Source organism: Penicillium malachiteum (assembly GCF_028827825.1).
Source record: "Penicillium malachiteum strain IBT 17515 chromosome Unknown utg000004l:1.0-4883003.0:1.0-4884900.0, whole genome shotgun sequence".
In the NCBI taxonomy this organism is placed as follows: Eukaryota; Fungi; Ascomycota; class Eurotiomycetes; order Eurotiales; family Aspergillaceae; genus Penicillium; species Penicillium malachiteum.
Window position 1 is genome coordinate 2996238 of NW_026643097.1, and position 20994 is coordinate 3017231.

Here is a 20994-nt window from a genome sequence, read left to right on the forward strand (position 1 = left end):
ATCCAAGGGGGCGTCACTTGGATGTGTCACCATGTGTCACCACAATCTCAATTTGTACATTTTTCGAATACCACAGTGGTTACAGGGCACTGATAATCAAACCTGATTCTTGTGTATTCTGTTCATCTCTTCTCCCGTACTCCACACTATTTCTAAACGAATCTAACATGTTCTATGTGTGGATGAAGGTATCCACATTTGGTGTCTACCGGGAGAAATAACGGCCCGAGCACGTGACCCCGGAGCACCTACAAAAGAGCGAAAAAATTTCCCAGCTTTACTTTCTTCTTTCTTCATCAAAAAGTAACGGAGCCTGCCACGACCGTCGTCCTGTCTTTTTTGACAATTTTCACGACGATGTGTTGCCTTGGGTTCTCTTCGGAGAATCCATCGGCTCTGGAGATTGATGATCCTCGATAGGAAGTTCGTTTCTCGTTGGGTCTTCTTTATTGAGGGCGATGAGATTGGAATGTCGAAGACGGGACACATGCCATTGATTCATAGCTTTTTTAGTCAGAATCAACGTAGAAACTAAGCAGCTAAGCTGTCACGTAGACATATCAGGTTTCTTCAGACAAGATGCATTTCTGCCTGAAACCTGTTCAGTGACAGGAGGAATTTTGTTCCTATGGGTCACGTGAACCGGCTGGCTTGGATTGCTACCATGACAGAGTCACTATACCGCCATGCGTGTTATGCAGTATGAAGCCTTCATGTTGACAACGGAAAAGCCCTGGACTCCAGGTCAAGAGTACGGAGTAAAGAACCTTATATTAAAGGTCACTTCTTGACATCATGTGGAACGCGATGTTCAATGTTTCTTGCCCACATGCTGTTTCAGATTAGAATCCTCGGAGCTGTGAGAGCACGGATATACGGATTCTGCGCCATACCTCAGCCCCTTCGATCTGGGATTGGATAGCAGTCAATCCATGCCGTCATGTTGCTGAACCCTGAGAAGGTGAGATGTGTTGTTTGGAACCAACAGGGTCCATAATGGTCCCTTCAGGGAGCGTAAGGGCCGCTCGTTGGCTGGCATCTGCCCTGTGAATACCAATCCCCTGGTGATCCATCCCTCTCAAGAACATGGAGAATGTGGCAGCACCACCTTCCAAAGCTACGATCTAAGTCTTGTTTACCTCGAATGGCTGAGAAAATGTTGGTTGTCCATTCTCTCCAGCATTCTCATTGGGTTTGGTCCTCAGTGTTGACCCTGGAGACGCACTCACTGGCCAAGGCTATACATTCCAACCATGCAGTCGATGCCTGGTGATCATTGATGGAACGCGACTACTAAAGAGCTATTGAGCGCCTCAGCCGTCTGGAGATTCCTTTGAGCTTGAGTCTAGGAGTATCGCTGATTGATCGTGTCATTCTTTTCCGCTCCAGTAACTTTTGATCGCAGTCGCTCTTTTATACCTAATCTGCAGTCTGACCTTATACATTTCCTACAATAATATCCTATCTTACTATCACAATGAAGGGTTTCGTTGGCGGTATTCCCCTGGCCCTGCTAGTGGCCGCTCTCCAGGTCCAGGCCGTGGAGAGCTCAGTAAGTTGAGAATTCACAACTTGAAGCAATTGGAAGAAGTGATCTAACCTGTACGACCAGACCGGTAATGGTATGAGCCAGAACAACTTCCACCAGCGCCGGACTGCCGGCTTTGGGCCTCAGGTGGGTGGCACCGCTCTGGGCGGACCATCCGGCAATGATGGCGATGGCAGCACCGCATGGCCCTACAGCGCTGAGGTTAATACGAAGAGCAATGTCAATGAGTTCAACAAGGATGACCACTCCATCAAGATCCACAACAAGGAGATTCACGCTCCACCTCCACCCATTCCCTATGGCCCTGCCCTGGGTCCCGGAGCTGGTCCCTTTGCGCATGGCTTCGGTCCTGCTCTCGGCCCTGGCGCCGGTCCATTCCCCAAGCGTGGCTGGCCCGCTGGTGGCACCGCTGAGGGTGGTCCCTCTGGCAATGACGAGGGACAGGTCTTTAACATGCCCATCACTGGCAACTTCAAGACCGATGTCAATGACTACAACAAGGATGATCACTCTATCTCAGTGAAGAACAAGGATATCCACCCTGCTCCTATCATTCTGCCCCCTCCTCACCCTCACTTCGGTGGTCCTGGTGGTCCTCCTGGTGGTTTCCGCGAGGCCAAGGATGCTGATCACTTCCACATTCCTGCTGGTGCATTCGCTAAGCGCTTCGCTCCCGGTGGTACTGCCCTTGGCGGTCCTGGTGGCGGCAGCTTCCACGGTCCTCCTGGGCCTTTCGTTCCTGGAGGCACTGCTCTTGGTGGACCCTCTGGCGATGATGATGGCGGCGACCTCAACTTCGGAAAGAGTGCCCACATTCACACCAACGTCAACGAGGCCAGCAAGGATGATCACTCAATCGATATCAAGCACAAAGACATCTACGCACCTCCTTTCGGTGTCCCCTTCAAGCGCGATTTCTACCCTCAGGCTGGTGGAACTGCTTTGGGCGGCCCTTCTGGTAACGACGGTGGTCAGGAGTTCAACATGCCCATCACCATTGACACTGATACTGCTGTCAACGAGTCCTACGAGGATGACCACTCTATTGACTTGAAGCACAAGGATGTCTACGCCCCTCCTCCTTTCCCCATCGGCGGCGGTCCCGGACCGTTTGAGCCCGAGGCCGGTGCTCCTTTCCGTCGTGCTTACGCACCTAGTCGTGAGGAGGGCAGCGATGATGACTTCCTTCCGGTCGCCGGTGGCACCGCCCTGGGTGGTCCATCTGGTGACGACTCTGATGGTGATTTCAACGACCCTACCGACGTTGGCGTTGACACCAACGTCAATGAGAACCACCAGGACAACCACGCTATCAAGCTTGATACCACCACTGTTCACCGACCCGAGTGGGAGGTCCCTGTAGCCCATGTCCAAGAGGTCCAGGAGGTTCCCCAAATGCCCTGGATGACCTACGAGGATCAGCAGCATGCTGCCGGTTCTCCCGTTCCTGTTAACCAGGTCGCCACTTTTGATGCCTCCGGACCTGCTCCCCCAACCGACCGTGATGAGCACGAGCAGTCTGCTCAGTGTGACGCCGCTCATGAGGTCGTACGTACTGTGACCAAGACCCAGTACAAGCAGGTTGCGGCCACCAAGACAGTCTACCAGCAGGCCCCTGTTGTTTCTCAGGCTGTTGAGACCAGTGCCATTCCCATCAACCACATTGAGGTTGACCCGAAGATCATGTCCTCTCCTGTGCACGGCTCGCAGTTTGCTTCTGCTCCTGCTCCCGCTGCTCATTCCTACGCTCCTTATGAAAGCTACAACTACAAGTCCCAGGCCCCCATGAGCTCTCCTGTCGCCATGTACTCCATGATTCCTGTCCAAGTTCCTGTCGCTAGTTCCAGCTACATGGGCTCAATGGCCACTCCCGCCGCCAGCATGGGCCTCAACATGCCAAGTGGCGTCTCTCCTGAGAACAGCGCCAAGGCCTCTGCCTCTGCCTATCCTTCTTCACACAGCCCCTTCTTCACTGGTGCTGCTACTCGTGTCTCTGGTGGTCTTGTCTCCGCTGCTGCCGCCGTTGTCGGTGTCCTTGCTTTCGTTCTGTAGGCGTGCCACTGAACTGTCGATCGTTTCATCTTCTTCTCATACTTTATTATGTGTCTTCATCTGGTATAACTAAGTTTCAATTCATCATTAATGTTCATTCCATTTCAAACTTCCAATTGCCTCCAAGTATCAAATTCTCTCCCATTAAATTTTCAACTCACAACCCATCAAGATAACAACAAAGCCAAAACCTTATAAACATCCTTGGCTACTCTTTCAGGTATAGCAATCCATGTATCAAAACCGGTCGGACCCACATATCGGCCTCTGCGCAACCTGATCAAGTTGCTGCTCCCCGCAATGATCGACCACTAAGATAACGCATGCAGTCCCAACTTTCGTCATACCCACATCCAACCTGTTCACCATCGCTGTTTAACAACTTTCCGCCAATCATGGCCAAAATAACAATTGCCCTCGATCGTTCTTATTTCCCTTTTAGACACTCACGCGTCGCCCTGACAGGCGGCTGAGTTTCCAGAAGTTCTGTTCATACGCATGGGCCGCCCTGTGATATCATCGATTCATCATCTATACTCGGCATACGGAGAACATCTTGTCCGTGACATCAGCTCTAATTCGCAATCGATGTCTATAAAGGGACCTCGTTGTCGCCAGTGATTTCCAGACATTTGCCATCTTCTCAACACTACGATTCGAGGAATCTAGGATCAATTACAACCACATTCATCTTAAATCTATCTATCAGAACTCTCTCTTTCTTCTACCTTCATCCAAAATGGTCCGCCAACAACAAGACTCCTATACAGAAGGCTCTCCCATAGAAATGGCTCCAACTACACAGAACCCCAATGGCAAAAACAAAAATCCCGGATCAAATCCAGGCATCGAATCCAAACCTGAACCAGATTACTTCACATTAAGCGGCACATCACAACCCTCCGCCGCGGTGGTCGATAATCCAAGTGATATGCCAAGTTCAACGAATCATCACGGCGAGACGGGTGAGGCTATAACTGGCAACGGGGACTATTTGCATGGGGAAGAATCCAATCACGGTTCCATTTCGAATGCATCGAAGGGCTCAAGAAAGCATATGACTCGGGGTGAATTCGATCAGTTTGTTGGGGAGAACGAGCTTGGTGATAAGGATGGCAAAGTTGGTGTGCAGCAGGTAAGATTGTCTTGCATCTCATTCGTAACAGAGATATTGAATGGCCATTTGCTAACGTATTATCCTTAGTTCTTCGGACTTGAGTCTTCTTATTAGGACACGGATGTGCGAACACGAGGAATCTATTGAAAAGGGGGTGCTATGGCAAGCAGGTTCTGTTTTGTGGGGATATCGGCCATGGAGGCTGAAAGTTTGTACGATTACACATGAGAAATGATTATGATTTAACTTCATTCAAGTTGTTTTAATATCGTAAAATACATTCCATTATTCGCGTTAAGTATTAATTATGAGCCCCAGATTCTCCAGCCTCAAAAAAGGTTTTGTAGATGTCATCTAGTACATCTCGCTTTCTCTTCCGAGCAGAAAGAACCTCCTCTTCAGCCTCTGTGGGTTCTGCATCAGCTTCACTGGAAACCCAGCTGCGAATAACCCCATCACCATGAGCTGTGAAAAGTTCTATACCCTCTCCAGACCCTCCACACCCGCGCAACACCATGTCATTTATCCGAGTAGCACGAAGCGCACTAGGCTGAATCGGACCAGGCCTAGCTTTCAGCACACCTGGAACTTTCAACATCTTGATAAATGTGCCCTCGCGAAGCTCAAACATGAAGATCTCGCCGCGCTCACTTAGTTCGCCGAAATTGGGCCATAAAAGAGTCTCGTGTCCTGCTGCCGTGAATTCCCCAGGAATTAACAGCGGAGCACGTTCACCCAAATTCGAGGTCGTGCCGTTCCGGACTCGAGGACCGAAATGGGCCAGTGTATTTGCACCTGAAGCTGCATCCCATACTCTAATTCGGGCATCCTGACCCGCTGTAACAAGTTGTCTGCCATTGGATGTCCATCGAATACCTGTTACCGGGCCACTATGTGCACGTGCATTTCGCGAATATGCAGGTCGGATCTGGGATAATGCTGACACTGGGACCGTGGGATCTGGAAGTACTAGACCGGTGGGGTCGTCCATGTCTAGACTTGCGATGGCTGCGTTGAATCCGCCGCGTCGTACATCGAATATTAGTGCCTTGTTGTCAACGGAAGACGATGCGAGGAGGTGTGGGTTGTGTGGTGCCCAATCTACCGAGAGGACTGCGCCAGTATGTCCAGGTAACTGATGAATCGATAGACCTGCTCGCGGGTCTACTAAGCGGACGTATTGCTCGGAGGTAGCGACTGCAACTAATCGCTTTGAGTCGGGCTGAGAAGAAAAGGAGTGTGCATAGGGAGTGCAGTTAAGTTTAAAGGTTTCTGTAGGGGTAATGCCCGATGGTTGTATTGCAGAGAGCTTCAATGTGCCATCGTAGGATGTTGAGAAAATAGAGCTGGGCTTGTAGTCGAAGGGGTAGACGGATAAGGAAGTGATGGCATGGGTGTGCGCATCGGGATGCGATAATTTGCCGATCGATGCGGAGGGTCGGTGGATATGATTGAGTTCTGAACCTCTGCTTTCGAGGTTCCAAATATGAATGGAAGGGTCGGCACCTGCAGAGACCAGACTATGTATCCGGGTTAGTTAGTCCTGACTCTATGCACATCTAAGTGAGTTGAGGTTGAAAGCTTGCACATACACTTGACCGTCCTTTTTGTCAATTGCTAGGCATTTAACTCCTGACTTGTGTGCAAATATCTCATTTTCAGGTGACTCAAGCTCCTTCTCGTTCGTATGGCCTTGCGATCGCGGTCTTGCGGAGAATCGAATTCCGGGCGCAGGCTCGAGGCTGTGGACCAGCCGTGTAGTCTGGGCTACCCGAAATGAATTGGGGTCCACAGAGCCAAGGGCTCTGTTAAACAGATAGGAATTCATTCATTCATTCATTCATTCATCAGTGCTGGGATTCAGGTAAGTTAAGGTGTAGAGTAGAGAATGTAGGAGCATACAAAGGCGATAAGCCGGTGACCTCATCGGATTAACATCGTCCCGGCGCATTATTTTCGGGGAGATCAACTCATCCCCGCTGGTGATCACTTTGCGACTGACAAATCTATCGCGATGTCTTCAGATACTGGTATTGAGGACTCCTTGTTGCAAGGTCCCTCACAGAGTCATAATGAAAGATCAAAATCTGCAGGACCTCGCGTGCGTTTTGACCTGCCCCAGTCTCCCGGAACCAAACCCTCCAAGACCAGACGCGCAGTTACTCTTTACGATTCAGTTGCCGGTATGTCTATTTTAACAGGCTATGTTGGCGGAAATACAACATTGACACTAATCTTGCAATTTTAGGGCGCGTCAATGTCAATGGATTCAACCCATCGAATCCTTATGCCTCGAAGTACCGTGATACACAGTCCTCAGGGGCTCGCGACCTTCGCCCTGAGGAAATCCTGTACCGACCAGCCAGATCGAAGTCATCAAAGGCAGCGAAGAAGAACAAGGAACATGAGTCCTACTTTGCCCATGAAAAACTACCAGCCGACCGCCCACTTCCGCCCTCAGAGCTTTTAACTGCCATTCATTCCTACTCGTCGGACTTTTATACACAGTTGCGCAAAAATGGAAAACACAATTTCCACAGCATGGACGAGTCAGCTTTACTTGCTGTCGGGATCCTAATGGAGGAGTTGGCCAAAGAGCAGCTTGGCGAAACTGGAGACTTGGCTCTCACGGAGGAACCATGGACCAGTGAAGATGAAGATAAAGATAAAGATAAAGATGAGGGCGTGACAAGTGATACTTCAGCCGGCACTCAAACTTCATCGAATAAGAGATCCAGAGCCAACACCATTGAGGGTCCCGTCAGCTTATTCCACCACATGCAAGGCGCACGGAAGAAGTTCAAGCGGAACCGATTGACCAACGCGGAATACGCAGCTATTCGAAAGCAGAAAGAGGCACAAGAAGAGTCTCCAAAGAAGAAGCAGAAGAAAAAGTGAATGGTCTGATTACTTCTTCCCTTCTACCGGCTTACCTCTTGCCCGAGCACAAAGCTCTTCATACTCTTGTGGATGTGGTACCACGTTAGTCTCTACGATGTGACTCTGTCGTATCAGATTGGACCCACCACCATCATCCCTTCCTTGCATTAGGCCAATCTTGCATGAGAGTCCGGGGTGATCGGGGTATCTCGGCTGGGGCGCCAGAAACAACTGGCTCTGATAGAAACTAACCGCCTTAGGGTGGCTGGGATGTTGACGACGCCTTGATTTCTGCTGGTTCTCAGAAGAGTTCCGCATGGTCGCGTCGGGACGTAATCCAATTTCTACGGAGTAATATGGATCCTGGACGAGTTTGATTGGATTCGAAACCCCGAAATATCTCCTCGTGGCTCCTGTGAAGCCCTGCCCGAAAGAAACTTCACGTCAGACGGATGGCCGCGGCTCTGTTTACATCCCGACAGCATGTGGTACATTTCTTTTCCGCTTGGAGATGATCTTCTACGGGATGTACATTGTTTAACAGGGTACGGAGTACAGAGTACCTACCAGATCAATGCGTAAGATCTGCTGTGAGGTTCCAAATCAATTTGATACTTAAATAGAATGTGTATAAGTTCTCAAGACTCTTGTACGGAGCAATGGATGTACTCCGTGTGAATCATCGTCCTAATAGACCCCACTGATTCTATAGAGCAAGTGGGTGCCAAAGTAATACTCCGTCTCCACACAGTCCTCTTTAAACGGGAAGTGTGTGGAACACACTATTATATGAGTAAACCTTGGAATCTCACACTCTGTACCTATTGGAAAAGAGCAAAAGTTGAAACAAGTAAAATATAAAACTTGGAAGAAAATAAATTGAAATTATGTACTTGGTAGAGTGTGCTACATTACCCAAGTAAGACTCATCGTATGCACTCCATACAAAGGTACTCGTTCTCATTTTCAAGCCACCCAAACTTGGCTTTCCTCCACTCCTCCACCCATCAATGCTTAACCACCCCAATTTATCCTAATGAGGCAAGGCTTACCTCCAGCTAAGCTTCTTCCATCCCGAACCACAGAAAACCTCAATCAGCCACGCCTCGGTGGGCCATTGGTGCCCCATCCAAAGACATCATGGTACGTGGCCCATGCTCGGATTCGGTGTAGGACGTGAGGACACGGTACAATAAAATCACTACGGTCCAAAGAGATACTGACGCGTCATCCTCCACTATTATGGAGGGATAACTCCGTATAGGCACCAAGACTCTCCAAATCAGACAAACAAGCGCTAATTGTGACGCATCTTCAAGCCACGGGAACCTGTCACACGCTCAAGGACCTTGAAAAGACCCTCCCCAGTGTGGCCTCGATCAATAGTATCCAAGTCAAAGAGTACCTGCAGGCATTGACCGACGAGAACCAAATCCGAGTGGAAAAGATCGGCAGCGGGAACTGGTACTGGAGCTTCGGAAGTGATGAGAGAGTTGAACGGGAACGGCAGTTGGCCCGGGTGCTTACGGAAGTGGAGAAGGCTCGAAAATCCTACACCGAGATGGGCGCGGCCCTGGCCGCTGAGTCTACAAAACGGAAGCAAGACGAGGACCAGGCTGCCCAGTTCGGATTTGTGGCTCTTCCTAATCCCTCCACCGCTACAACCACTAGCGATTCCACTAATTCTACGACTAATCCTGATTCTACCAATCCTGCTCCAATTGAGATGGAGACTGGGGTTCCCCATTTCTCCAGTGGCTCTGTGAGTGAGATTCGTCAGAATCTAATGGAGGTTCGAGCCGATCTAGAGGCGGAGGTGCATCGGCTTCGGGTGGCAGAGACAGGGGGTACTTCGGTGCGTCAGAAAAGTGTATTGCAACTTCGGAGGGAGTTAGCGGGGTTCAGGCAGCAATCGTTGCAGTGGACGGACAATCTCTATGTGCTGGAACAACACTTGCGTGAATTGGCCGGCGGAGATCAGGAAATTGTCTCTGCGGTACTGCACGAGTGTTATGGAGACGAGTACGTGGACGGTGGTCTACGAGAGTTGGAGTGATTTTATTTTATTTTCTTTTTTTTTAATAATTATGGAGCAGTAAGTCTCTAGAATCCTGCTCATTAATTTTATTTAATTATAATTATTATGAATATTCTCATAATATCCTCATAAGCATGATAGTTCATTGTTCTTTGAAGCCGAAAATCCTCGAGTATGAAGAAAGCTTGGCCTTAACTGTAGTACTTAGTAGTACGATCAAATAATGACTCAAATGTTAGTTAAATCTGACAATTATTATAGAATAAAATATATGAAAATAAATAATAAATTACTTTATCCAAATATATCCATCTATTCTCATACAAATTTAAACTAGATCTATCAAATTTAACGTATAATAGACCAAAAACCCGCGAAGCTTGACTTGACACTGAAATCACTGGGTCTTCTCCGCCCTTATCAACTTGACCTTGGAATCCTTCTACTCAGACTTCCCCCCTTTAACCTCTAACTCCTCTTGAAACATTCTACCCAATTTTTTGAAACTTCCTACTATCGACTTGAAAAGCGCCTAGATTCTGCGCCACATTATTCACATTCCCACCGGCGCGCTTCCCTTTTGGCCCCCTCTCCCGCTCTCGAAAGTGAGCCACATCTCCGGGCCCCATATCCCCCCCTCCTCTCCCTTTCCCTCCTGCCAACTACCGAAATTATAAGTCACCAATTTTTGGGGCTTGATTCCATCCGACTACCCAATCCCCTAAGTCTCGCAGATTTTGTGAGTTTCTGGGGTGGGAATACTCCCCCGATATCCAAGAGTATCCTCGGCGTGAGACGAGAAACAATGTGGTCCGGTGGTTCTCTATCATAACTTCCCCATTCCTCTCCTCCTGGACCCCGGGGATCTTGCTTGGGTGTGTGGACACCCGGATACATACCGTGGCGTTTGGAATTGGACCGTTGCCTATAGACTGCGCCCTGGACGCTTTACCGCTGGACGTGTCGCTTCACATCAGTTTGGCCTAACCCCAGAGGCTTGTCTCTCTTCCTACTTCGACTCGTCCCAACTTGTCCGGCTCCTCCGAACCTTCTTTCCCACTCTATTCATCCTATTAAACCGCCTAGGGTGACTCGACTCTCCCTCGAACGATTCGTTCTCGTTAATATAACCCCCCCGTGGCCCGTCGGGTCTCCCGCCGACCCTTTGCAATTCCATCCGCCATCTTGTATGGATGCAGCAAGTCGCGGCTGTGTGTCATGTCCTCCAACCCTCCTACTCCCAAGACCTCCACTCCGCCGGTCAGTCGGAATCGCAACTCGTTTCTCTCCAAGTTTCGCTCCCCCTCGGTCAACGAAATCGCAGCATTACAGACTTCTATATCGATCCCGATGATCCATGGCGCTCCTATTTCCCCGGAGATACCATCAAGGGAACAGTTCTCGTGACCGTTGTGCGGCCGGTTCGCATTACACATATTGTTATTTGTCTTCACGGCTATGTCAAAGTCTTTAAAAATGCGATGCCGGCAGGGGAAACCAACTCGGATATCGGGTTCATTGGCCCCGGGCGAGGCCGGCGTGGTGCAGAGTATATGGGCAATGGACTGGCGACATTGTTTGAGGACGAGATTGTTCTCTGCGGCGATGGCCGGCTCAAGGAGGGTATCTACAAGTTTCGCTTTGAGATGACACTTCCGCCGTATGCTCTGCCGAGTAGCATCAATGTGAGTAGTCATCACTGTTTACTTTCGGGGGTCATTGGAGGTCCGGTTATACTAATTACGTGTTTGATCTAGTTCGAACGAGGCACTGTTTCATATGCGCTCACGTCTACACTTACCCGACCAACTACCATGAACCCTACACTTACTTGCCGAAGGCGCGTCAATCTCCTTGAAAACATCGACATTGCTCCATTTCCTGCTCCCAAAGCCCGCATCGTCACATTGGAACCGATCTCCAAGCGCTCAAGATCCAAAGCAAAGAACAAATCACCCGCATCGGATGCCACCGCAGCAGCGGATACCTCTTCAATAGATACTCCTGTCAACGGCACAGCTGCATCCACGGAACATAGACCTTCGCTGAGTCCTTCTCCGAGTAATGTCAGCTCCTCAAGTCGACCCAGCAATAGCAGCCAGAGTTTCCAGATCGCAAGCGACCCTAGCTCTACGAGTACCGGAGGAGGCCGAAACAGCGAAGGACGCAGTGCGACACCTTCCATCTCGGATAAAACAATCACAGCCAAGGCGGAGGTTTTGCGCGCCGGCGTATTACCCGGTGACACGCTACCCATTAAAGTTACCATCAATCATTGTAAACAAGTGCGCAGCGCGCACGGCATCATTATCACTCTATATCGGCAGGGCCGCATCGATCTCCATCCAACCATCCCCATTGGAAGCCAGACTAATGGAAAGAAACCGATCTACGAGGATTGCTACCCACGCTCTCGCACTGGCCTTGGAGGATTGACTCTTGGCACCACTCGCACCAGCAGCACATTTCGCAAGGATTTGTCACAATCATTTGCGCCGTTGATCGTGGATCCGACCAACATGACTGCCATTGTCAAAACGTCTATTCGAGTTCCTGAGGATGCATTCCCCACCATCACCCGCGTACCTGGAGCCATGATCAATTTCCGCTATTATGTGGAGATTGTCGTCGACCTGCGTGGCAAAATCACTTCGCCCGATCGTTTCATTCCTCGATTTAATATGGTCTCAGGCGGGAGTACATTTTCGCCTAGTGGTCAAATCTTGAATCCGGCCGATGCCAAAGGCAGCGCCATCACAGCTAACTGGGCTGGGAATATTCTTGATACGGACCAGATTCGCAGAGAGAAAGGCGTCGTTTCGGTAGGCTTTGAAATTGTTGTAGGCACCCGGGACTCCAAACGTGGCCAGACTGCTGTTGAAGGTACCCCGTCTACTGCCGGCGAATCCACCGCATCCCATCCTCCCCCCTTGACGACTCTGAATCCTGCAGCTCAGAATGGTGATGGAGAAGAATGGGCCGACTCAAGTCCTAATGAGTACAGTCAAGAAGACTACGAATTTCCTGAGGAAGCCCTGGCGGATTACCCTGAAGATTATTCACAGCAATTCCCCATGGCCGCGCACCCTGAAGAGGAAGAGCCTGTTGATGAGAAGACTCGACTTCGACGTCACGAGGCAGCACTCTTACCCAGTCAGCCACCCGAGGAAAATGACGCAGGGCCTTCAACTGAGCCAGATGTACCAACTGCGCCTGTTCTCCCAGAGGATCATCACCTGCAAGACTACCAGCATCTGTCCTCGTCAACTGCAGATGCAGGGCCCCATCATGTTCAATCTGCAGAATCCCTGCAGACCATTGTTATAAACGGGACTGCCCCTGAAGCTGGAGAGCCTTCTTCAACTCCTAGTGAGGATAAGCAAGAGCTTGAACGCCAACGATTGATGCAACAGGCCAGTACACCTAGTGCACCTCCTCTGGAGGAGGTCAATGGCGAGGGACCTAGTGCTCCAGTCTTTGATGAAGATGATCAATTGGTGGGTGGTATGGCTCATGCAGATGAGTCTTTACCTCGGTACCAGCGATGATGACATATTTCATGAATTATCATTATTGTTCTAGCGATGCTTCTACCCATTTCCCCCCTTTTCATTTCCTGTATATTTCCTTTTATTTTTCTCTATCTTTTGCATTTTGGGGCTGGGATATTTTCTGGACGATACCACTATTCGCATATTTCTTGGTTATGAAAACCCCCCGGCGCTGGGGATATTGGCGTTAACAATTGTACCATAACCATCAAATCCTTTGTATTAAATAAGGAGTGTTTAAAGGCCACCTATCACTAAAAACTGTTAGTAAATATTTTAATGTAAGCCTCAATCCTAGTAGAATACGCCTATCAGGAACTCATTAGCCAACTGTTGATATTTGAAGTCAGGCTTATCTCTAATCTCCGTTTCCCTTGGCATCCGCTTTCCCTTTCCCGACTAAACCTCGATTTTCCCCCTGTTTCTGCTTCTCTCATCACCACCTGGACATCCATCACCTTCATCATGGCTTTGAAGAGCGGGTCCTTTGCGACCTTTCTAATTGTCTGCCGTGAGTTCATCCTATCCAGTTACTATCCCCATCGCAGAACCATCTCCATCAACCTCACTACCACCTCAAATAACTGAACCAAAACTCGAACTAACATTGAACCAGCAACATGTTTCTTCCTGGGCATAATCTTCTCTCTATTTCCTTACGATTATCCAATCCTCTGGTCCACAATCCCAACCCCAGAATCGCACTATGACTACCTAGAAGCGCATCTCAAATTCCTCCACGCCAGCCCACCTCTAATCCCCCGCATCTTGCACATCGTGATCTTCCTCGGTCTCGCCGGCCTAATCACAAAGCTCTACAAACCCTCCGAATCAAACATGCTCTTCGATGGCGCTTCGCTCGTTCTCTACATGTGTGGTGTAACCGTTTACATCGCGAACATCGTTAAGGGTCTTCGTCTTGCGTCGGCCGGTCAATACGGAAATGCTCTTGCGAATACCCCCGAGGAAAGAGATCAGATTCTTGGTCGCGAGGACTCGCTTAAGGTTCTCTCTGCTAGTAATACCATTCTTGCGCTTGTTTTGGTTGGTATCTTGGTTTTGCAGGCTGGTCAGTGGTATGCTGAGCGCAAGGATGACCAGGAGGCGGAGCGTTTTGCTAAGGGGAAGAAGAGTGGTGAGGTTGAGAGTGAGGAGGTTGCTCCTGTGAAGGGGAAGAATGGATCGAAGAAGAAGAATTAGGTGGATGGAAGTTTTTTTCGATTGTTGATTTTTCGCTAAGTTCATTGAGATCCGTGGAGATTTTTTTATTTTCTTGGTTCATCGATGACTTATTTATGGATTATATTTATGGTTGAATTGCAAGGATCTGGGATGTGATTGTCATCGATAGCTGATTCTCTTCTTCGTGACTTGTATTATGCTCTAAACTTGAACTTGAACCTGAACCTGGAAGCGTCTTGCATTATGCTTATGGACTTGCTGAATGCACATGTGGAGGAGTTTGCTTCTTGATCCTACTTTTCCTTGATTCTACGAGTGGCGATCGATCAGGATAATTGAATACAATAAAAGCATTTGAGCAATGATAAACAGAGGTATTCAATTCGGACGTTCAAGTTGGTCCCGATTTCGTCTATGTACACAGGGATCCAGATGGTTCACCATAATGGTACGTTGTACTTCTGTACAAGAAATGATATGAATTTGCAAGGAATGAGTATGAGCATGAGTATGAGCATAAATGTGGATGTGGATGTATGATGCAATGTCGAGTGTAGACTGTAAGTAGCGTAAAATGATGGAATATGTCGTCACATCGCAGAAGGGGAATCATAAGGCAAATCGTGAAAGAAATGACGTCGTCGGATGTATAGTTTCTCTCTCATATACAATGACATTGTATGAGGCTAAGCGAATGAGAATGGGCTCCGAGGGAGATCAGGCGAACGAGGACTCAATGCCTTGGCAAAGAGATCGTCGCTCGATTCATCGCTCGTGGTCCGAACAAGGGAACCCATTGTATCCAGAGAGGCAAATCCGTTTGGCTCACTGCTCTGGATATCTTGCAGAGCCTCTGGCGGGAAATGGGCCACAGTTCTGAGGGTCAGCGGCTCCGCACCAGCGGGGTTGGTGCTGGTGTTTGGAGTCGGGGTAGGGTTGGTGACTGGAGTTAGCATGGAGTGCATTGTTCTGTTGACGGAGTTTTTGAACGAGCTGAATGAAGATACAGCAACATCCGGAGATTGAGGTGATAGAAGAGATGCCGGGCCGCCTGGTGGTGCTTGTTAGTTATATGAGCTCATATTTGGTACAATATGATATTGGACGAATGATAAACTTACCATTCTTCACAGAAAGGTCCCTTTCACTGGTCTGAAGTTTCAGACCCTTGAGCTTATCACTGAGCTTGTTGCCACTAACGGGAGACACCGGGGTTGCAGGGCCAGTGGGATACACCGACGAGTCGTGGCTACTAGCAATCTCCACGCCATGTGCACTTACACCAAAGTTGTCCTCGATCCATTCTTTCTCCTGAACGGCCATATGCAGAGCAACTCCCTCTGCATTGTTCTCCGCCTCATTACGGATCTCAGCTTCCAGAACACGCAGCCGTTTCTTCGCCCAGATGGTATGCAGAACACCCTTCTTACCAGCTGCACGGCCCGTAGCGCCCAGCTCGGGCGGGAAAATCGCCGGCAAGGGGTTCAATTGCAATTTATCGTGGGCCTTTGTGGAGAGTGTAGCCTCGACATCCTTATCAATTGGGGGTTCGTAGGATAACGTGATAACCGGTGGGATGGTGACGTTCGGCGGCAACAAGAAGTAGAAGCGCCGGGTACTATCATTGGGACGTTCATCCGCTGGCAAGACAGTTGTCTTACCAGACCATGAAACATGCCAGGAGCCCTCAGCAGAGGATCGGGTAATATCATCATCCTCCCACTCAACCATCAGGATCTTCGTACCCTCATTGCCTTTTCCAGCCTCGAACTCAAACCGAGCCAAGGCGGTTATGGAAAGGCTTCCGGTTCTGGGGCCGCGGGGCGTCTCCAGATCAGCGAATTCGCTATCCGGCGTGAAGGTGGATAGAGCCTGGGCCATGGCGGAACTGATAAGATCAAGCGCACAAGTCTTTTCTAGAACCTTGGGTAATCGAGATCCGGGCTGGAGGACTGGGGGCGGTGCTTCGGCAGGAACAGCGTGGCGCGGTGAAGCAGAGGGGGGAAAAGCTGTAGACGCTGAGGGTGGACTGCGCGGGGTTTGGGAATTCGCCGATCACGGGAAAAGAGGGTCAAGGGGCTTTGCCGTGTTTGTTCTAAGTAGTCTCAGGTATTTTGTCGCCCACCTGGCACGATGCTAAAGTGGGAGCGAATCTGTGTTATTGGTTTAATCTAATTTTAGAACTGCGTCTTAGCGGGTCACTTTTCCTGCAGCTAAACCGCTTTCATATTGCTAACCTTTGACCTTGGATGACCTCGAGTATCCTGTCTTCTCGTTCTATAGATATAATTCTATCTAAATTTCTACAATGGAAGTTTTCTTTTGTTCTACATTGATAAACCAAGTTTTCTTGAATAAATGAATCTATAATGGGTAAATGCCCTAACACTCACCTGATAACATCAGTGATAAGAATAGCCCTGGAGCCTAGTGAAAGACTTACCATTCAAGGAAAAACATACAGATACTGCTGAGAATCTGCTATAAGAATAATCCATCTGTAACTTCAATATTGAGCTCTCAATAGTCAACTGCAGTGACTTCGAGTCGACGTAGTTCCCAAAATAGAATGGACAATGCCGTCAGGCTGGTCTTCAAGTTCTAACAAAGCGCTTCAGCTTGAATACTCTGCTCCAAGGAGCTAAAGATAGAATTCATTTCATCTCACAGAGATATTTTTAGTTGCGGAGACTGTGATAGTAAATACCCCCTCTCAAGATGCCTGCTGATCACAATTTGTGAACACGCTTGATAATCTTGGAGACCAACTATCCAGACATACAATACATGTATGTTCAGTCTGGAAACGACGTCAAGTATGATACAGTATCATACAATCTGCAACAAGATATTGAACTGAGGTCGATCAGCAGACGAGCTAGATAGCAACCGTGACGCCAGTGCAAGCTATCCGTGCTTGGTTGGTCCATGAGCGCCATGAAAAGGCAAGTGGAGATGGAAATGCAGGGGAAATTCACCAAGGCGGGAGATATGCAGGATAGAGCTCGGGTGACGAGGGGATTCTTTTCTAAATTTAACGTTGAGAGTGTGATATGGAGCGATATTGGGGTTGTAAAACAAAACGACATGGTGTAATTGGTGTGGGATTCGAGTAGTCTCTTGGAAAGCGGCAGCTTAGTTCAAGAGCAGGCTGTTAACGAGCAAATCATGCACTTTGACTGGTCAAAGCTTGTGATGATCCAGCTCAATGCATAGTATTGAAGTCAGAAATAGATGCAATAGACTCCACAACGACCTCGGGAAGGAGAATCAACATTGACAATGAAGAGATATAGAAGACAAAAATAGGTCACGGCGTCAAATAGATCTATTCTTGGAAATGATGAGGTGAATATCTAGTAAAGGGGATGATCAGTAGGTAATAAGTGGTGGGGAGGAAGCTTCAGCAGCTTGGAATGGACCATCCGCATGGCGTAATATCCCCATGTTTGTGGGACGCAGGCCGCAGAGTATGCAAGTGGACCTGGGCCTCGTTTAGAATGGGCCATTCAGAGTTGAGAATGGCAGTATCTTCTGCGGTTAGTTTGATTAGCTTCAAATTCAGCTTTGAAGGGGTTGGTATCTTCGTAATCTCGCCTTGGCTATAGATATCTTGTAGATCACCTCAAGTCCATAGACTGCTTTGCCCAGCTGCGGAGCTGAACGCAATGATTGAGAGAGAAACATTGGAAAATGAAAGTCATGAAAGCAATGCTCAAAGCTGGCCGCTTTCCAATTTCTATTTACATCTGTGAACTACTAGGCAATTGATATGACATTGATATTGAATATCCGAGCCTATCTGATGCACACTAGTTCCAAAAATATCCTCGCTCTAAACGCATTGAGTAAGGCGCAAATGCAAGAACTCACAGAATGCCAAGGTTGTTTGAGGGGTTTCCATCATTCGGTTAAGCACATCCAAAAATAAGTCCCCAAAAGATATCACATTGCATACAGACACATGCAAGGCTACATACCCCTCATTCACTCCCTTGCTGTTATTGGTGGCGAGGTATAGGACGCACATGGCGATGATATTCTCTCAATTTGTCAATTACAGCGAGCCTGACATCATTCCAAGGTTTTCTCCGGCACCAGGGCTGCTTTTACTGATAACTGGATTCAAAATCCACCCCTCGCTCTAACCAATGACATCTCAAGTAGTACAGTGGAGCTGTGGCTGTATTAAAAAACGCTCAATTTAATCGATTTGGCCACCTATCGCGCAAATTACCAGCTTTGTCATGATAAAAGGAGTCCAAATTGCATAGGTTACCCAGTCACACCGTGATTACCTCGGCGCCAGCTCGTGGCCAGGCTCGAGCTCATCAAACCAGGGATGATAATTGGTCAAATGATCTCAATCTAGCTCAATATCAACTCAGAAGACAAAAATAGGTAAGCGCCAACATGAATCCCGTACCACGTCACCCTTGGACTCCCTACAGGTGCATAAGAAGATCATGATCAGACCAATAAACAACATTTAAATTCCAAAGTGGGGGCCTTTGATCCATATAAAAGCGGGGGACAAAGAGTAAATCTTTCCCCACCATTCTAGAATGGAATAGCGCCGGCGCTTAGTTGCATTTACTACAATCCCACTCCAGTTCCCCTGTTATCTCATTGGCTCATATGTTCAGGGATGTCAGCAGGATGTTATTTTTGTCTGGGTCTCTTGTGATGGTAACTAGAGAGAGGAGCCAATATAAACAGTGCACTTGGTCGGAGAACGAAAAACACAGAGGACTCTTGAACAGGATGAACTTTATTTGCGAGCTTCATTATTGTTTTGTTGCCTAAAGACGGTGAAGGACGTGGTGTAATTTTGCTTTCAAGGCCTTGGAACTCAATACTCAATGTCAGTGCTCTCGTATGCTAGTGCTCAGGTGGGACAGAATGTTTCTTGAAGAACGGCCTCTCGCTGCGATGATCAAGAAACGACGTGGAATTCAAGTTCAAGTTTCTTCTATTGAATGAAAGTACCAATCAGAAATATTTACAATATGAAACTACTAGTACTCCATTTATGTGCCATACGCTCGGGATGCCTTGAAACAGAGTGATGGAGTTAAGGAGGTCGGTGTCCCCGGTCAAGTTTCTTCAGCGATAACCTGAAACGGGCCATGCTTCGTATCCACCAATAATAATCCTGGCCTTCTATGTGACTTCTCGGCCTCTGCACACAAGATGTTCCTCCATGCATCCCCTTGGCAGCATTAGTGGAAACCATCTTGCCTGTCAGCGGCATGATTGGCTGGACCGGGGAAAAAAGTAGTGGCAATAGCTTCCTCCCATGCATAAGGCGTGGGAAAAGGGGTGTGACACTCTCCCAAAGTACGTATAGAGGCTTAAATCTCGTAATTACCAGTTGGGTCATGTCCCAAGCTATGGGTCATGGGGAGATGTGATTGCCCAAGGTGTGATGGAGCAGGAAACACATGGCCGCAATGGTACGCCTGGTAATACCGTATGTAATTGATAACCGGGTGTAAATTTACAATACGCGGGTCTTGACTGTGATCCACAATACGCACCTGGCATATACTATCCCGAGGTCCTGGAATTTGTACGCATTTTTGGGATTTCCATAGTTAACTTCCAAGGTTGCTTCCAGTGTAATTAGATTGATCTAGTTCAAAAACGATCATAGAAGGAGTTCGATCGTTGCCAATCAATTATGTCTGCCTAGTATTGGCATGTTTACGGAGTATTGTGGAGGATGTTGGCGTCGATTCTGCTTTGCGCTGGCGCCATCCATGGATAACCTTGAATCATCAACGAATAACATCTCTTCCTGCGCATCCATTCGCCCATAGCGCATGGACAGCATCTAGACAAAGAACAGATATGGAGTACCGCTGTTAGCGATTAGATTCTGACCTACCAGCGATAGCTACTATGCACTGCTTGGTACTAAGTCCTGCCGCATACTTGATCATCCTCATCCTTCGAGTTGGAAGTCTTGGGTACATTCGAGAATCAGGCGAAGGATTAATGTTGGGTCCAAAGTGTGTCCAGCTCAGATCGATTTACTTTTATTCCAAATTTACATAAACTCTGGTATCATTTTGCAATAATAGCCCTCTTAAACAAACAATATACATGGTCATATAGATCGCGTGAAGGATAGATCTTAATGTATAGGTCAGGGTTAACCGGCACTTAGTAAAGCATCAATAAGAGCCCCATGTTAATCATGAGCTACTTAAAGAGCCTCCGGGTCGACACGTGGGAAATCTGCGAGCAAAGAATGCTAGCGGCATTAAGGCCCAAGAGGTTGGGACAACGCGTACAAAACTGACCGTTCAAAGCGCGTAGAGAGTGTTTGTTTTCCTGTTCTTGTGCGGAGCTTACCTAGGTAGATTTGGGGGCGAGGCTTATTTTTAATGTAATAAGTACGGAAACACCAGGATTTACATCCATGCCTTTCGCGTGGCCCAAGCGGAGGCTCATTTCCGGTAGTATTCTGACCTGTCCGCTTTCTCACTCAGTGTTGGTTTTCGTGGATGCCGCGTACCCTGGCGAAGCGCAATGATTCCGATTTGCCCTTACTAGTGGATGTTATGCACAAAACTCCGAGACGCATGAGCCTCTTCGATAGAAAAAATGCGCTGGCAAG

The 20994-nt window shown here is 48.3% G+C and overlaps 8 protein-coding genes across 8 annotated transcripts; 6 read left to right on the forward strand and 2 right to left on the reverse strand.

Moving 5' to 3' along the window:
- Positions 1 to 1477: 1477 nt before the first annotated feature.
- On the forward strand, positions 1478 to 3601 carry CweA (uncharacterized protein; the record flags this gene model as incomplete). Its single annotated transcript, XM_057092628.1, has 2 exons — positions 1478 to 1552; positions 1613 to 3601. 2 exons carry the CDS (start codon positions 1478 to 1480, stop codon positions 3599 to 3601), a joined length of 2064 nt encoding a protein of 687 aa, XP_056943802.1.
- Positions 3602 to 4340: 739 nt separating this feature from the next.
- N7483_009202 (uncharacterized protein) lies at positions 4341 to 4832 on the forward strand (the record flags this gene model as incomplete). Its single annotated transcript, XM_057092629.1, has 2 exons — positions 4341 to 4736; positions 4806 to 4832. The coding sequence occupies 2 exons, from the start codon at positions 4341 to 4343 to the stop codon at positions 4830 to 4832; spliced, it is 423 nt and encodes a 140-aa protein (XP_056943803.1).
- A 187-nt stretch (positions 4833 to 5019) lies between these two features.
- Positions 5020 to 6669, reverse strand: N7483_009203 (WD repeat protein; the record flags this gene model as incomplete). The annotated part of the gene is made up of 3 exons (XM_057092630.1): positions 5020 to 6238; positions 6311 to 6523; positions 6641 to 6669. The coding sequence occupies 3 exons, from the start codon at positions 6667 to 6669 to the stop codon at positions 5020 to 5022; spliced, it is 1461 nt and encodes a 486-aa protein (XP_056943804.1).
- A 63-nt stretch (positions 6670 to 6732) lies between these two features.
- N7483_009204 (uncharacterized protein) lies at positions 6733 to 7616 on the forward strand (the record flags this gene model as incomplete). Its single annotated transcript, XM_057092631.1, has 2 exons — positions 6733 to 6901; positions 6967 to 7616. 2 exons carry the CDS (start codon positions 6733 to 6735, stop codon positions 7614 to 7616), a joined length of 819 nt encoding a protein of 272 aa, XP_056943805.1.
- Positions 7617 to 8738: 1122 nt separating this feature from the next.
- N7483_009205 (putative GAJ protein) lies at positions 8739 to 9654 on the forward strand (the record flags this gene model as incomplete). The annotated part of the gene is made up of 2 exons (XM_057092632.1): positions 8739 to 8741; positions 8863 to 9654. 2 exons carry the CDS (start codon positions 8739 to 8741, stop codon positions 9652 to 9654), a joined length of 795 nt encoding a protein of 264 aa, XP_056943806.1.
- Positions 9655 to 10829: 1175 nt separating this feature from the next.
- rim8 (pH response protein PalF) lies at positions 10830 to 13184 on the forward strand (the record flags this gene model as incomplete). The annotated part of the gene is made up of 2 exons (XM_057092633.1): positions 10830 to 11321; positions 11394 to 13184. 2 exons carry the CDS (start codon positions 10830 to 10832, stop codon positions 13182 to 13184), a joined length of 2283 nt encoding a protein of 760 aa, XP_056943807.1.
- Positions 13185 to 13652: 468 nt separating this feature from the next.
- On the forward strand, positions 13653 to 14387 carry N7483_009207 (putative secretory component protein shr3; the record flags this gene model as incomplete). The annotated part of the gene is made up of 2 exons (XM_057092634.1): positions 13653 to 13698; positions 13804 to 14387. 2 exons carry the CDS (start codon positions 13653 to 13655, stop codon positions 14385 to 14387), a joined length of 630 nt encoding a protein of 209 aa, XP_056943808.1.
- Positions 14388 to 15055: 668 nt separating this feature from the next.
- On the reverse strand, positions 15056 to 16250 carry N7483_009208 (uncharacterized protein; the record flags this gene model as incomplete). Its single annotated transcript, XM_057092635.1, has 2 exons — positions 15056 to 15420; positions 15491 to 16250. 2 exons carry the CDS (start codon positions 16248 to 16250, stop codon positions 15056 to 15058), a joined length of 1125 nt encoding a protein of 374 aa, XP_056943809.1.
- Positions 16251 to 20994: the final 4744 nt, after the last annotated feature.